Below are 13,184 nucleotides of genomic sequence, written 5' to 3'. Positions count from 1 at the left end.
TCTGTTCCTCAACCTGCTTTCTTTTCTCCCTGACTTATGAAATTAAATGTGAACAATTAATTTTTTTTAAAAAATCCAGTGTGAGCAGTGAGAAAAATAAAAGTCCCCTTTGAGTCTGTGATGTGAAAGGTCAGTGAGTGAGGGGTCAGTGAGGGGTCAGTGAGTCTTCCGGCTTCCTCGGAGCTCGCGGCTCTGAACCTTCAGCCGTCTGATTCTGATTCATTTCCTGCTAACATGAACGCAGCGACCAATCAGCAGGAGCCTGTGAAATATTTACACATTCATGATTTTATTCCCTTTACATAAAAAAGGACAGTTTACATTTTCATATGTGCAGCTTCAGCGAGCTCACAATCTGGTTTGTACAAGAACAGGCTGCAGAGCAGACGGTGGCTCTTAAAGCGGGTCAAAGGTCGGAGTTTTGAATAAAACTACGTCTGAACCACATTTAGAATGCAAACGTCATTCTTGTGATGAACAGACACAAACCAGAACATTTCCTGAGGATTTATCTAAATGCGTGATGTCATAATGTCAGCTGATCAACAAGCACCCCAAAGGTTCAGTAACAGCTTTCAGTGCGTTTTCAGATTACAGAAACCAGGAAGTGAAACATGAGCCGACTGTGTGTGAAAGAACCAACGAGCAGCTGACAAATCTCGTTTTTCTGCTCCATCTGTGTTTTAAAACTCAAACCACCATTAAAAGGAAAAGTTTACCTTCATATCCTCCACGTTCCTCTCTGCACACATGAAGAGTAACATCAGTATGAAAGGAAAACACCATGAAGTGAAACGACATTAACACAGGAGGAGGTTTTCCCACATGTTCACTGTAAGAAAGGCTGCAGATCCTACATTTCCCATAATGCTGAGCAAACGTGACCCTGATGGGTGAAACTTGGGCGCTTTAAACTTTTTAAACGATTGAAAATTTTGTACATACTCAAAAACAAGTCACACCGTCGGCTCAGCGGGCCGGAGCTATTCTGTACATTTGGGGGTTGCTTTCATCCGCCAGGTCTCTTGCCCCGCCCTCCGTGCTCGTGGTAAACACAAGCATATGTGCACTAATGGACAATCGTCCTATGATCCAGGAGCTCAAATGGAAAATTTCAGCAGTTTTTTTCTCCTTGTGGCTCTGGATGATGTCACAAAGAAAGCATCCCTAATATGGTCATCTCAGCCACAGAAGCCCCACCCAAAATTCAAAAGAAAGGTTAAAGGGGAGTGGCCAAAGCAGCTTTTTATTTTTCCACACAGAGGATAAACTGGCCCCGTATCAGATAAAGAAGGATTATTATGAACTGTGGATCATGCAAAGCTGCTCTGTTAGAGTCTAAACTTAAAAAAAAAAAAAAAAAGACAGGAAGTGAGCAGAACAGGCCAAGATTTTTCACAATAAAACAAACTGTATGAAGTTTTCTACACGTTAATTCTGTACAATAATAAAGATCAAAAATCTGCATATATATCCATAAATATTTTAGATCAGGAGATAATCCCGAGTTCAAACGACCAGCACAGAGTCACGCCGGACCGTCCGACAAATACAAAATATTTTTCTGTTTTTTTACTTTTTGTTGTGAAAAAACAAAAATTAGAAAAAGTAAAAAGGTGACAAAATATCTACACTCATATTTACAACTATTAAATAACCGCTCCAAAACAAGCATAAAAAACAAAACATTGATAAAGGCGACGGCTGACGCACGACGCAGAAACGATTTCACTGCTGTACCACAGAAAATCCAGAGAAGTACCAAACAAGCTGCTTTTGTTTCACTCTCAGTGGAATTTCATTGGTTTGGCTTTTTGCTGGCGATATTTTAGATGCCATACCTCGCGCCGTACGGACGCCGTCACATCTTTGCGGCTCCTGCTTCATGCAGCAGCTGCCGGACTGACAGCTGAGAGGCGCTGCAGCTCCTCTGGGCTTCTGTATCTCATAATTACGACTCACTAAAACGTGAAAAACACGCTGGCGCCGGTTAACGTCTCAGCGCTGTGCTTGGTGTCTCTGAAGGATGAACGTTACACTTGATCCTGTAAATGAGCTGAATTTATTCTGTAAAGTTTATTTCTGACGTTTACTCGGATCTTTCAGAGCATTAGAACAGACTTCCTGTTTGTACGTGAAAGAAGAAGCTCAGCTCGTCCTCTGTCTGAATTATGAGGTACAGAAGGCGGAGCTTAGGTGACAGATGTGTGGCTGTGGGCGCTTCATGGAGCAGCTTCTCCACGCTGCGTTCTCGCTGTTAAACATTAAAACGCAGCATGCACGCCGCTGTCGTTCTTACAAACATGCTGGCGTTTGTGGGACGTCCTCAAGTTCAATTTGTTTTCTTGAATTTTCACCTTTTGGGAAACGGCAGGAAACTCGACTTGTGTGCGGAGAGGAGCTTCCTGTTTGCTGGAGGAGGAACCGTTACCTGGTGCAGGGACAGTGAGGTTATACTTCAAGTCTTTCTCCAACCTTTAACCTCCGACCTTCAGACTCCTTCTGATTGGCTGATTAAGTATTCAGCTGTCCGTCGGCGGGCGGGTAAAGGCTGCCTCTGAGACGGAGAGGAAGAGGAGGGGTGGTGCTGGTGGCGTCCTCGGAGTGAGGTGTGGTTGCTGTGGTGATGGTTGGAGCTGCCGTGGGAGGAGGGGGGAGGCGGGGGTGGGTCTCGAAGCGAGGGGGGGACGGCGGACGACTTGATGGGGACGATCCGAGTGTCCATGACCTCGCAGTCGACCTGCATCATCATCTCGTAGCCTTGAGATGAGTTATAGAGGCTCTCTGAGGAAGAGGAGGGAGATGGAGGAAGAGCGGCTGGTTAATGATAATAACAGTAACCACCATCATCATCATCATCATCATCAGGACAGCTGTATCAATAAGGAGAAGAACAGCAGCTGAGCCAATGACAGCCTTTTATCTTCACCATGAGGGCGCGGCGCTCGCTGGGCCGCCGTGACCGAGTCAGCTGTGCACGGCGGCGCTCGCCGAGTGATTCACAGCTGCACTGCAGCCTGTCGCGCCACAGCGTGCACACTCACCGTTTACAGACATGGCCGGCATCACCAGGGACATCTTGGGCCGGCTGGTTTTGTTGTGGCTGATGGCTGGAAGCAGGAGGTGATCCTGCAGGAAGACACGCCGTTTAACACGCACAGCTGTGAGAGCCTGCTGTGTGTGTGTGTGTGTGCGTGTGCGTGCGTCATACCCGTCTGAACGAGACCACGTAGAACGTGTCCTCTCTGCGGTCGATGGCGTCCAGGAAGTCGCTGTAGGTGACCTCAGGACCAGGAAGCACCTGCAGCTGACTGCAGCAGGGAGAGACTCATCAGGCTGGACAGTAACCAACATTAATGCAACAACACAGCAAAAGTGTTTCTCAGCTAACATGAGCTCACGTTATAATAAAAGTTGTTTTTTTTTAAACAATCAGCACAAATATTTTATAACTGAGTTTCAGCAGCACAGAAACATTCAGCGATTTAAGCTTTGGATGTTTTTAAAGACTCTTTAAACGATGGTCATGTATGTCACTTCCTGTCTGACTTGCTGAGGCTGACTGCTGCACCATCAGCAGGTCTGCGCTCGGCGATGAAGAGCGCGTCGTACCTTTCTATGGAGCGGTGAGTCTGGATCGGCAGATATCTGGAGAAGTTGGTTTTCCTCTGCTGAGCTTTCTGCTGCAGAACGAGACACAAGTGACACAAAACACAGATCCCAGTGAGCTGAAGACCAACTACTGTTCTCCATTAAAGGATTAAAACTCTGGGAGATGAAGACGACTCCTCACCTGGGCGACTTTGGCCTTCTTGGCCATCTTCGGCTTTCCGGACTTCTTGCGATCGATCTGGTGTCGATGGACCCATCCTCTCAGCTCGTCCGCCAGCCTGCAAGATTCAGAGGAAGCAAAGAAACAGAAGCAGGAAGGTTTAAATACAGCTGCAGCTCCTCACATCAGCGCGAGCCACAGCGCGAGCCACAGCGCCAGCGTGGAGATCCTAACACAGTCAGACTCACCTGAGAGACTCGGAGCGGTTGAACTGCCGGCAGTCAGAGGAGGTGAAGTAACGGTCGATGTCCTGCAGAACCAGGTCCTTCACATCACTGAACACGTCGCTCAGGTTTCTGCACACACACACGCACACGCACGCACACACACACACACGCACACGCACGCACGCACACACACACACACACGTTTGTTTCAGTGTGGAGAAACGGTCTGATGCAGGCGGGCTTCTGTTAAACGTGTCTGTCAGCTGATAACTGTGACAGCGTGGACACTTTCACACACACCCACTGGTGTATCAGTGGGTGTGTGTGTGTGTTGGTGCTGCTGTGGCTGGGTGTTTGACCCCTGACCTCTCTGTGTGATAAAGCTCCGCCTCTGCTGAAGCGCTCTGTATTCAGAGCTGCTCCTGTGGTGTGATGGCAGCACAAACACTCAAAGCCGACAGTCGCAGTGATGTCACAAAACGCCGACATCAGCTTCCTCTCACCTGAACTGATACGGCTCTGCGGCGTATTTCGCCTCCGCTCTCTTCCATCGCTCGTCTCCTCCGTCCTCCTCCGTCTCCGTCTTGTCCTCCACCTTGTTGGTAAGCGGCGGCGGCGCCTGCTGGTGCTGTTCGATCTCCAGCAGCCGCCGTCCTGTAAACGACACCACGTCTTCGTGCAGACCCGTCGCCAGCTTCCTGTCTGTGATGCTGTGATGCAGAACAGAACGTGCTGATCAAAAGCGGCGCCGACATCTGCGGCGGCAAATATTTTCACGACGAGTCGCAAACGATACCTGACGGGTCCGAAGCTGAAGGTCATGAAGAGGAGGACGACCATGACGCACACGGCTCTCTTGTTACTCGCTGATTCGGCGCCCTGAAATGACACGAACACGATGAGAGAATGACCCTGAACGCTGACGCAGCAGGTCCATCTGACTCTGTTCTTATTCGTCTGACTCCTCCCCTTTTGTCTCAGTTACTTCCTGTTGGTGGTTTTGGCTCCCTCAGCAGATCATTCAGTGTCGTTACGCAGAGACGCTGCGTCTCACAGAACGTTCCTCACTCAGCAGCAGGTTAAGCGACATTACGCTGAACGCCACGCTTGGCGCTCTGATGCTGCTGTCACGCATCAGATCCTTATCACAAGGCTGAGGAATGGCGTGAAGCTGAAGAGCTGAGAGGGAAAACACGAACAACCAGAACGTCCAGCTCGCAGGACTCCACCAACCGGTGTGTCCGCTGCTGTCCTGCTGCTCCCGGCGTTTACAGTTTAACAGCAGGCAGAACGGTTCACGCGCGGTTTCCATCAAACCTTTCACTCGTGTGTTGTGATGTTTCTTGGAGTCTCACCTCCTTCCCTGCCAGTCTCTCCCTCAGTGCCTGGTTCTCCTTGCGGAGCCGTTCGTTCTCCTGCTGGGCCTCCCTCAGCTGAGCCTCCAGGTTCTGCAGGTACTCCTTCTTCTTCTTCCTCGACTGGCAGGCCGACTCGCGGTTCTTTATCATCCTCTGCTGCCGCTTCAGCACTTTCATCTGAGGAGGTGGTCAGTGAGGGAAACAGGAAGGAGGAAGTTAAAAAGAGAGGACAGGAAGAAGAGGAGGAGCTGTGTGAAAGTTGTGTGATGTAATCCGTTCACAGGCTCAGAGTGAGGAATTGTGGGTACTGGCTGTAATGTCAGTGCTGTACTCACATCGATGCCGTTCGAGCTGTTGCCGGGCAAAGTCGTGGTCGCCGGGACGATGGGTTTGCTGGTGGGCGGGGCCGTGGGGCTGGAGCAGTGCTGGGGGATGCTGGGAGAGACGGGCTCCATTTTGACGATGGCCGGCGTGGAGCCGAGGCAGACGGACGGAGAGATGACGACTGGAGGAGGAAGAGGAGAAGATGAAGACGAATCTGCTCAGAGCATCCTCGACACACGAGAACTGAACACATGACTGTTTAGGAAGGTTAAAGGTCGGACTCCAGCATCCCTCCGTCATCACTCATTCCCCGACTACGTTATTAAATCAGCTGCACAAAGTGAAACGCCACGAAAAGCAAAGGCAGAAATAAATTAATATATTAACTTATAATAATAAATTAAATTATTTAGATGTGAAACATAAAAGTAGATATGTATAAAAGAAACGGTGATGGGAAAGGAAATAAACAGAAGGATTAGTAAAGGAAGAAACAGGATGTTGTTACCAGGTCTGGTCTGGTCCATGGAGGGGAGGCCCTGCAGTATGAGCGCCTTGGCCGGCGTGGCGGTCTGGGAGACGGGGAGGGTGGCGACGCACACGGGTCGGGGCTGGATGGGGGGTTTGGTGCTCAGGATGGTGTTGGCCTTTAACGTGGCCGAGCTCGGACTGAGAGAGACTGAAAGAGACAAAGAGGCGGCGTCAGAGGTTAAAACGGCGCCGTTTAACAGACGCTGCAGCGGCGGTCACAGGTCAGACTGGAACCTCGCGGCTCTTTGGTTAAACGACAGCGTAAGTGAAACCCGACGCTAAGGCTCAGCATGCAAACAGGACGGAGCGCGCACGCTGCAGTTAATCCAAAGTACACAAACAGGTTTGTTAGCGTGCGTCGTTTGCATGCTCGCACAGAACAACCGGTGTGGAGGCGCTGCAGAGCTGCAGGCGTGCTGTCCACAACAGAGCAGGAAATGCTCCAAACTTTTAATGACAAACTTGATTTTAGAAGATAAACACAGCAGTTTGAGTTCAATCACTCAGAAACTTCTGGAAACATATTTCACTCAGTGATGTCCTCTCGCTGTCATGGTTACCCGACGCGTCTGACCCTGAGCAGGATTTAAACTCCTCCACATCCTGCTGGCAGAGCGCACACACGCATACAGAGGTAAGCTAACGTGACACCAGCGTGTGCTTTCATACGGCCATCACTGCCAGGATTTATAATCCAAACCCTCTGATGTTCATTAGAGACACTTTAAGGTGAGCGGCGAGCCTCAGAGTGAGTCGCTGTGGTGATGATGATGATGATGATACACTCGCCTTTTCTCTGCCTTTAACCAGGATCAGGTTGCAGCAGATGAGACATTCATGTCTGTTGGGACTGACCTATTATGTTCAGGCTCCACCTCCACAGTCGCCCAGTAAACTGAGAGCTTTCCCTTCAGGCAGAGCCCAAACATGAAAGCTCGAGCGACCCGCCGACGCTCCGTTTTCCCCACAGTTCAGATAAAAGCTGCTTTGAGCTGCTGCCTTATTCACACCGGCTCTCTGAGCAGGCTTACACCTGGAAACAGCAGAGAGCCACTGAGGCAGAGCTCACACACCTGAACTCTTTCACCTCTCACACAAAGGGCCGGTGCTGTGCTCGCCGACTCGTCCACAGCTGCTTCACACTGAAGTGCAGCTCAGAGCCAAAGTTAACCAGCACGGGAACATCCTGTTTTTAGACCGACGTGTGCAGCAGCCACGAACAAACAACACCAAGCAGAATACAATCTGCACACAGACATTCGCTCATTTTTGCAGCTCGTATGACGTCGCCTGCCTAAAAACAACTTTTATGTTTAAAGTGCAGTTATGCAAAACAAACTTACATTTCCCCGAGAGACCCGACCTCCCCTATAAACGTGTATCAGTGCACACACGCACACGCGCGCACACACGCGCGCACGCACGCACGCACGCACACACACACACACACGCACACACACGCACGCACACACGCACACACTCTAACAGCCTCCCTGCAGCGACGCTTTCTGCCTGCTGGTTATTTGTCATTACTGAACATCAGGCTTGAATCAGCAGCTCGTCATCAGCCTGCAGGTTGATGAACTCTGAACGCGTGGCTGTTACATCACTCCATGGCCATCAGCTGATCACAGCTCATTAAACTGAGAACCCTGAATCAGACTTTGAGCTTCAGATTGTCCATCACTGTGTCAAAAGGCTAAAGTCTGACCTCGGCGTCACAGCAGCTAACCAGGCGCCTCCAAGACGTTCTTCTTGTTTTGGTGTGATTCTTGGACAAAGGTTACATTTGATTACACGAAGCTGGAGAAGCAGGCCTGATGTTTCTGATGCTTCCTGACGTGGAGAATGACTCCCAGCCAGGGAAGCTGCTCATTAAGCTAACACTGGTCCTCTGTAGCCACACCTGGAAAACTTGCGCTCGTGCACCAATCACCAAAGCAACCAAACCACACCCAGCTTTCCCATTGGCTGCTTTCAGTGGATAAGCGGGCGAGCGGTCGTACCTGTAGCCTGCGTCTGTAGCCCGCCGATGACCGCCGGGATCGGCGTCGTCAGCGGCGTCTGGAGCTGCGTCTGTGTCACCGCAGCAATCTGGGTTTGTGTTGGGGGTGCTGTTGTTGCTACGGTAACCTCCATGGACCCTAGAGGAGGCGACAGCACGTCTCCGTACATGTAGGGAGGAGTCGGAGGATTTTCGCCTTTAACGGTGATCTGAGCAGGAGAGAGAAACGAGGACATCTTTTTAAACGCCATAACAAACCCGTCTGTGTTCATTAGCTTTCTGTAATATACCCACTGACTGAGACACACCTGTGGGTCAGGTGGAGAGGCCGAGCACTCGGACTCGAGCGAGGACGTGGGCGAGGGAGGCTCTGCTTTCACCTGAAACACTGCAGACGACAAACAGTGAAACCACAGGAAACGTACAAACGATCCAAAACCCCATGAAAAGAAACCCGACAGGGACTTACACATCTCCACCGGCAGCGGCTGCGTTATTGTCATTTCGTTTTTAATGGCCGGAGCGTCAGCTTCAAAGAAAACACACACAGGAAACAGCTCATTTACATCAAACTCACACTAAACGGTGGTGGTTTAAGGTCGCCACGGTCCGCTGACCGCCATGTACCTGTGAGAAGGTTGTCGTCAAGGTGTCGCCAGGGCGACGTAGGGTTGTCAGGATCGAGGGTGAGTACGAGGTCATTGTCGAACTGAGAGAGCGAGAGAGAGAGAGAGAGAGAGAGAGAGCAAAGAAAGTAAACAATCAGACCCAGCAACTGTGTGTGTGCGCCTGTTTAGATATCTTTGTGGGGACCAACAGCCCAAATGTGCCCGTCTTCACGAGTTTGCATGTTTGAGACTTAAAGTGTGGGGTTAGTGTCAGGGTCACAGTTGGGTTAGGCATTCATAGTTAACGGTTAGCAGATAGGGAACGCCTATGTCAATTAGATGTCCTCACTAAGATACCAAAACGAGAGTGTGTGTGTGTCTCATTATCACACCGCTGTCACCAAAGCAGCAAAGTGGGCGGAGCTGTGATCTGCAGCTACAACAACTCAGACAAAAACTTGCGTTTCTGTGAGGACGTAAATCTGCTGAAGCATGAAGCATCAGGAGCTGTGATGTGGAAACTCAATTCAGGTCAAAGGTCATAGGAAGCAGGTGATAAACATGAAGCAAACATTTCTCCTCATTGAGGGCCAAAGCAGCACGCCAAATATTTCCATCGTTATTTTAAGGTGGGACGTTTGCAGAAACTGTTTGCAATTCAGTAAACTTGTCGGTCACGTCCTGCAGATCACAGATAACAAAACACCAGGAAACATCCTCCTGAACCTGCAGCTTCAACCAGGAAGCAGCTCCGCAACACACGCCACGTCACCGCTGATCGTTAAAGTCATAACAATTATTAATCACCATCTGCAGCACTTTAAGCTCACAGCTAAACTAGCAAACACTGCATTCACAGCAGCTTGCTAACCAAAACAGTCATGTGTCAGTCTGTTTCAGAGACTTTTAATCTGAAGAACCAAAATCCAGAAAAACAAACTTTTACTTTGAAAGTTTTGTTTTTCTATTTAAAAAACAAACAAACAAACAAACAAAGCAAACAAAGATTCTGGTGCTAAAAAAAGCTTCTTCTGCTTTTCTTTGTCTTCCTGCCTGTGCAGCTACGATGGCTGATGTAGATATTAAACATGTCTAGAAGTCTCAGCTGTTTCCCACTCTTGATGCAGCTGAAGCCACAAAGGGGAAATATTCCTTATATGGAGGTCTCGGCCACAGAAACCACGCCCCTGCTCTTCAAACCTGTTTGTGGGGCAAACTCAAACTGTTCATTTCAGACAGATTATGAACTGAGCAGCTGCAGTGAGGTCCAGTGGAAGTATAAGAAGGCTTATTTTAAACCATCACTCATGCAAAGCTGCTGTAGTTGAGCAAAATCAATTTATCTGTTAAAACTCAAATGATCCCTACTTCAGAAATTATTTGTCCGTTTATTCTTGTACATGTTGATCTCCTGCTATCCAGGATGTGTTTGTGGGTCATGTGATAGTGGAGTGACGAATCAGGGAAGCAGTGCAGCGACTCGAAAGACCCAATCAGGCAGCGATCGCTGGGCTCAGCGTCGTCATTTTCATAAATATCAGACAGTCAAATAATGAGCTCACAGCTCTGTGAGGCTACGCAAATGTGCCCAGCGAGTCACAGCAGGCCAGGTCCCAGAGGCAGAGCCCACACAGCCCTGCAGGCTCACAGCCGTCTTCACTGCTCAGTATCAGGCAGGTGGTTTTAATGTTGCGGCTGAACACTTTGGTTTTACATCATCTGACAGTGCTGATGATCTAGGATTAGCTGTAAGTGTAGCAGCAGAGCTACACACTGGATTTCATCACCGTGTGAAAGTGCTGGTCGCAGGGTGTCGGGTTCAATGTGAGGCGTGCACAGAAAGCAGAGCGTGAGCTTTGTGTGTCGAACGTACCGATGCGTCGTATTTCAAGCCTCGGCCGAAGTCCCCGTCCTCGCCCTCCTCCATGCTCTCACACTGGAACAGGCAGGCATCTGCAGGAGACACGAGTCCACATACATGAGAGAAAACAAAACCAGCTTCAGCCACGCACACACCGCGATGGTGTCAACTCTGCTTCTCCCGTCATGCTTTCCTCACACCTCTGGAGTTTGAAGCCACATGCTGTCAGAGCAGCACTCAAAAAATCTGCATGTGACCTTTACTTTTTATGAATCCTCCAGATCTCTGCACAGGATTTGTGACAGAAGGACAGCAGCAGGTTTAAAGATGGAGGTGAGACCTGCTGTGATGGTTTGGAGATGGGAGGCGGAGCTGAAGTGTGAGCAGATGGACAGGACTAGAAATGAGTCCATCAGCTCAGCCGGAGACGGCGTAAAGTATTCGAGTATCCCAGAACTCGAGCTCAGAGACGCTACGATCACAGATTTTAAAATGATTTACTGACTAATACAGGATATTTTTGTGATTAAGAAAGATTAAATGTCCCGATAGCTGTTATCAACGAGGAAGCTGCAGAGTGCCCCCTTGTGGACAAACTATGCACCATTAACACACAGCAGGGCTGAATGGTGTTTCTCATGTCTCCTCTTACTGTTTTGTCATGTTTATAGATGCTGATACCATTTTATTTTCTAGAAGCTGATAAATACACACTGATCTGTGGATAATAATAGCAGAGTTTCTCTTACCAACAAAATAAAAAACCTAAACTTTTTACACACAGAAGTTTATATGTGATGACTCCGCCTCCTGTGCTGCTGTGTGCATACATACAGCATACATGCACTTTGGTCAGAAATAGCTGTGTTTTACACGTTATTGTCCTTTATAAGCGTCTCTTGTCCTCAGGTGTTTTCACTCTTCCTGCTGCTGCTCTGACCCACTTCTCTCAGGGGGATCATTAAAGTTTCATCTAATCTCAGGTGAGATTAGATGAAACTGTATTTACCGCAGCGGCAGGGCGCTATAAGTTCTTTGGTCTAACAGCTACAATAAAACGGGTTGTAAACCTACTTCACTGTTTAACAGGCAGGTAAATCCTGGAAACGTGTTTTTTTATTTAAAAATGTTAACATAACAGAGAGAGCTACATCTACAGCACGGCTGTTCTATCTGACTGGTTATCCATGACATGTTATTCTAACAAAGGGAACAGCACACCCTCCACCTGCATCCACCTGCCTACACCACCTTTCTCGGGGTTATTGTGAAGCTGGAGATAAGAGAAGGCTGATGAGGTTTTTTAACCAGTTTCCAGCAGATATCGCGATAACAGCGTGCGCTGATCACGACAGTCGTGACAGCCCCCTTCCTCCCCCTGACCGCGGCTCGAGCTTTGCCCTGAAACATGTCAACAGTACGCGGTTTAATGCGGGTTTTTAGCGGAAATGGGGGAACAACACGCAGAGGGCGACGTGTGCGGTTAAATTAAAGCAGCTCACGTTTCCAGCCAACGTGTTGAACACACCGGCGCGTCCGGGCGAGCAGGCTGAAGGAGGAAGCGCGTGCACAGGACAGCCCTGCAGTCGCGTGCGCTCTAACACAACCCAAAAATCATCATATACGAATATATTTGACCAGTTCTGTCGTGAACACAGATGTCACGGTGAGAACAATGAGCGCCGAAGACGCTCCGACGACCCCGTTTGCGTCGCCTCGCCTTCTCGATGCATCCACACCCCCGCTATCACGTCAGCCTCCTCTGAATGCTTCAGCCTCACCCTTAATGCTTCAAAATGCTGCCTCACCCCAGTCTTCGCTCGTCAGCAGGTTATCCGCGAAGAAGCGGCTGTCCAAGTCCGACAACAGATCCGTACCCATCGCCCCGCAGGCGGTGTGTTTGAAGAGCAGGAGGCTCGATAGCAGCTAGCTAAACAAACAGACAGATTACCGCCTCCAGCGTCCGCATCAAGATAGCTGGGCGGTGTGATGTAAAGATATCATTTATAATTCAAACTAATCAAATATATATTTGCTCTAAATTCCCTTATTTATGTCAACTTTCTGTATCCTCTTGAACTGTAGGTCCTTGCCTTTTACGTCGCATATGACAGCACAAGGAAACGCTTCTTTTGGGCAGAGCTACCGCCCACGTCTGCTAGAGAAGCCAATCACAGCACAGGGATGTGTGATTGACTAAATATTGGGCCAATAGGAGAATTCAGAGACTACTATTGGGTTGCCAGGGAGCCTATCGTTGAGAAGAACAAGTGAGGAAGGGCTTTAAAGGTGATTCGGTCCAATCGAATGGTCGTATTTTGATTGACATGTGTAGCAAGCCAGTGAACGCTAGGAATGTCAGGGTTTGACAGGCAAGGGGAGCCAATCACGGGTTAGAAGTAGAAAAACAGTTTTGGTGAACTCACGTGGATCCAGGCAGAGAGATATGATTTCTGCGTTATGTCCAGTTTGTGGACGAATTTAAGAAGAAGCCGGTG

The 13,184-nt window shown here is 49.1% G+C and overlaps 1 protein-coding gene across 2 annotated transcripts; it reads right to left on the bottom strand.

Moving 5' to 3' along the window:
• Positions 1-268: 268 nt before the first annotated feature.
• Positions 269-12,812, bottom strand: atf6b (activating transcription factor 6 beta). Of its 2 annotated transcripts, none has more exons than XM_085395829.1 (17): positions 12,495-12,812; positions 10,699-10,778; positions 8,845-8,926; positions 8,687-8,746; positions 8,526-8,605; positions 8,219-8,426; positions 6,190-6,360; positions 5,693-5,862; positions 5,355-5,534; positions 4,796-4,878; positions 4,503-4,709; positions 4,021-4,128; positions 3,794-3,890; positions 3,613-3,683; positions 3,212-3,311; positions 3,045-3,129; positions 269-2,784 (listed from the first exon to the last, which is right to left on the bottom strand). In XM_085395829.1, the coding sequence occupies exons 1-17, from the start codon at positions 12,565-12,567 to the stop codon at positions 2,492-2,494; spliced, it is 2,148 nt and encodes a 715-aa protein (XP_085251955.1). In that variant the 5' UTR covers positions 12,568-12,812; the 3' UTR covers positions 269-2,491. The 2 variants fall into 2 exon arrangements, with proteins under 2 accessions (XP_085251955.1, XP_085251956.1); XM_085395830.1 differs by having other exon boundaries at positions 3,613-3,680.
• Positions 12,813-13,184: the final 372 nt, after the last annotated feature.

This window comes from Rhamphochromis longiceps, linkage group LG22 (genome assembly GCF_057381845.1).
Source record: "Rhamphochromis longiceps isolate RC_006_pf linkage group LG22, R_longiceps_female_GT1.1, whole genome shotgun sequence".
NCBI lineage: Eukaryota > Metazoa > Chordata > Actinopteri > Cichliformes > Cichlidae > Rhamphochromis > Rhamphochromis longiceps.
Note: the sequence above shows the minus strand (reverse complement) of the source record. Positions and strands in the feature narration are given on the sequence as shown.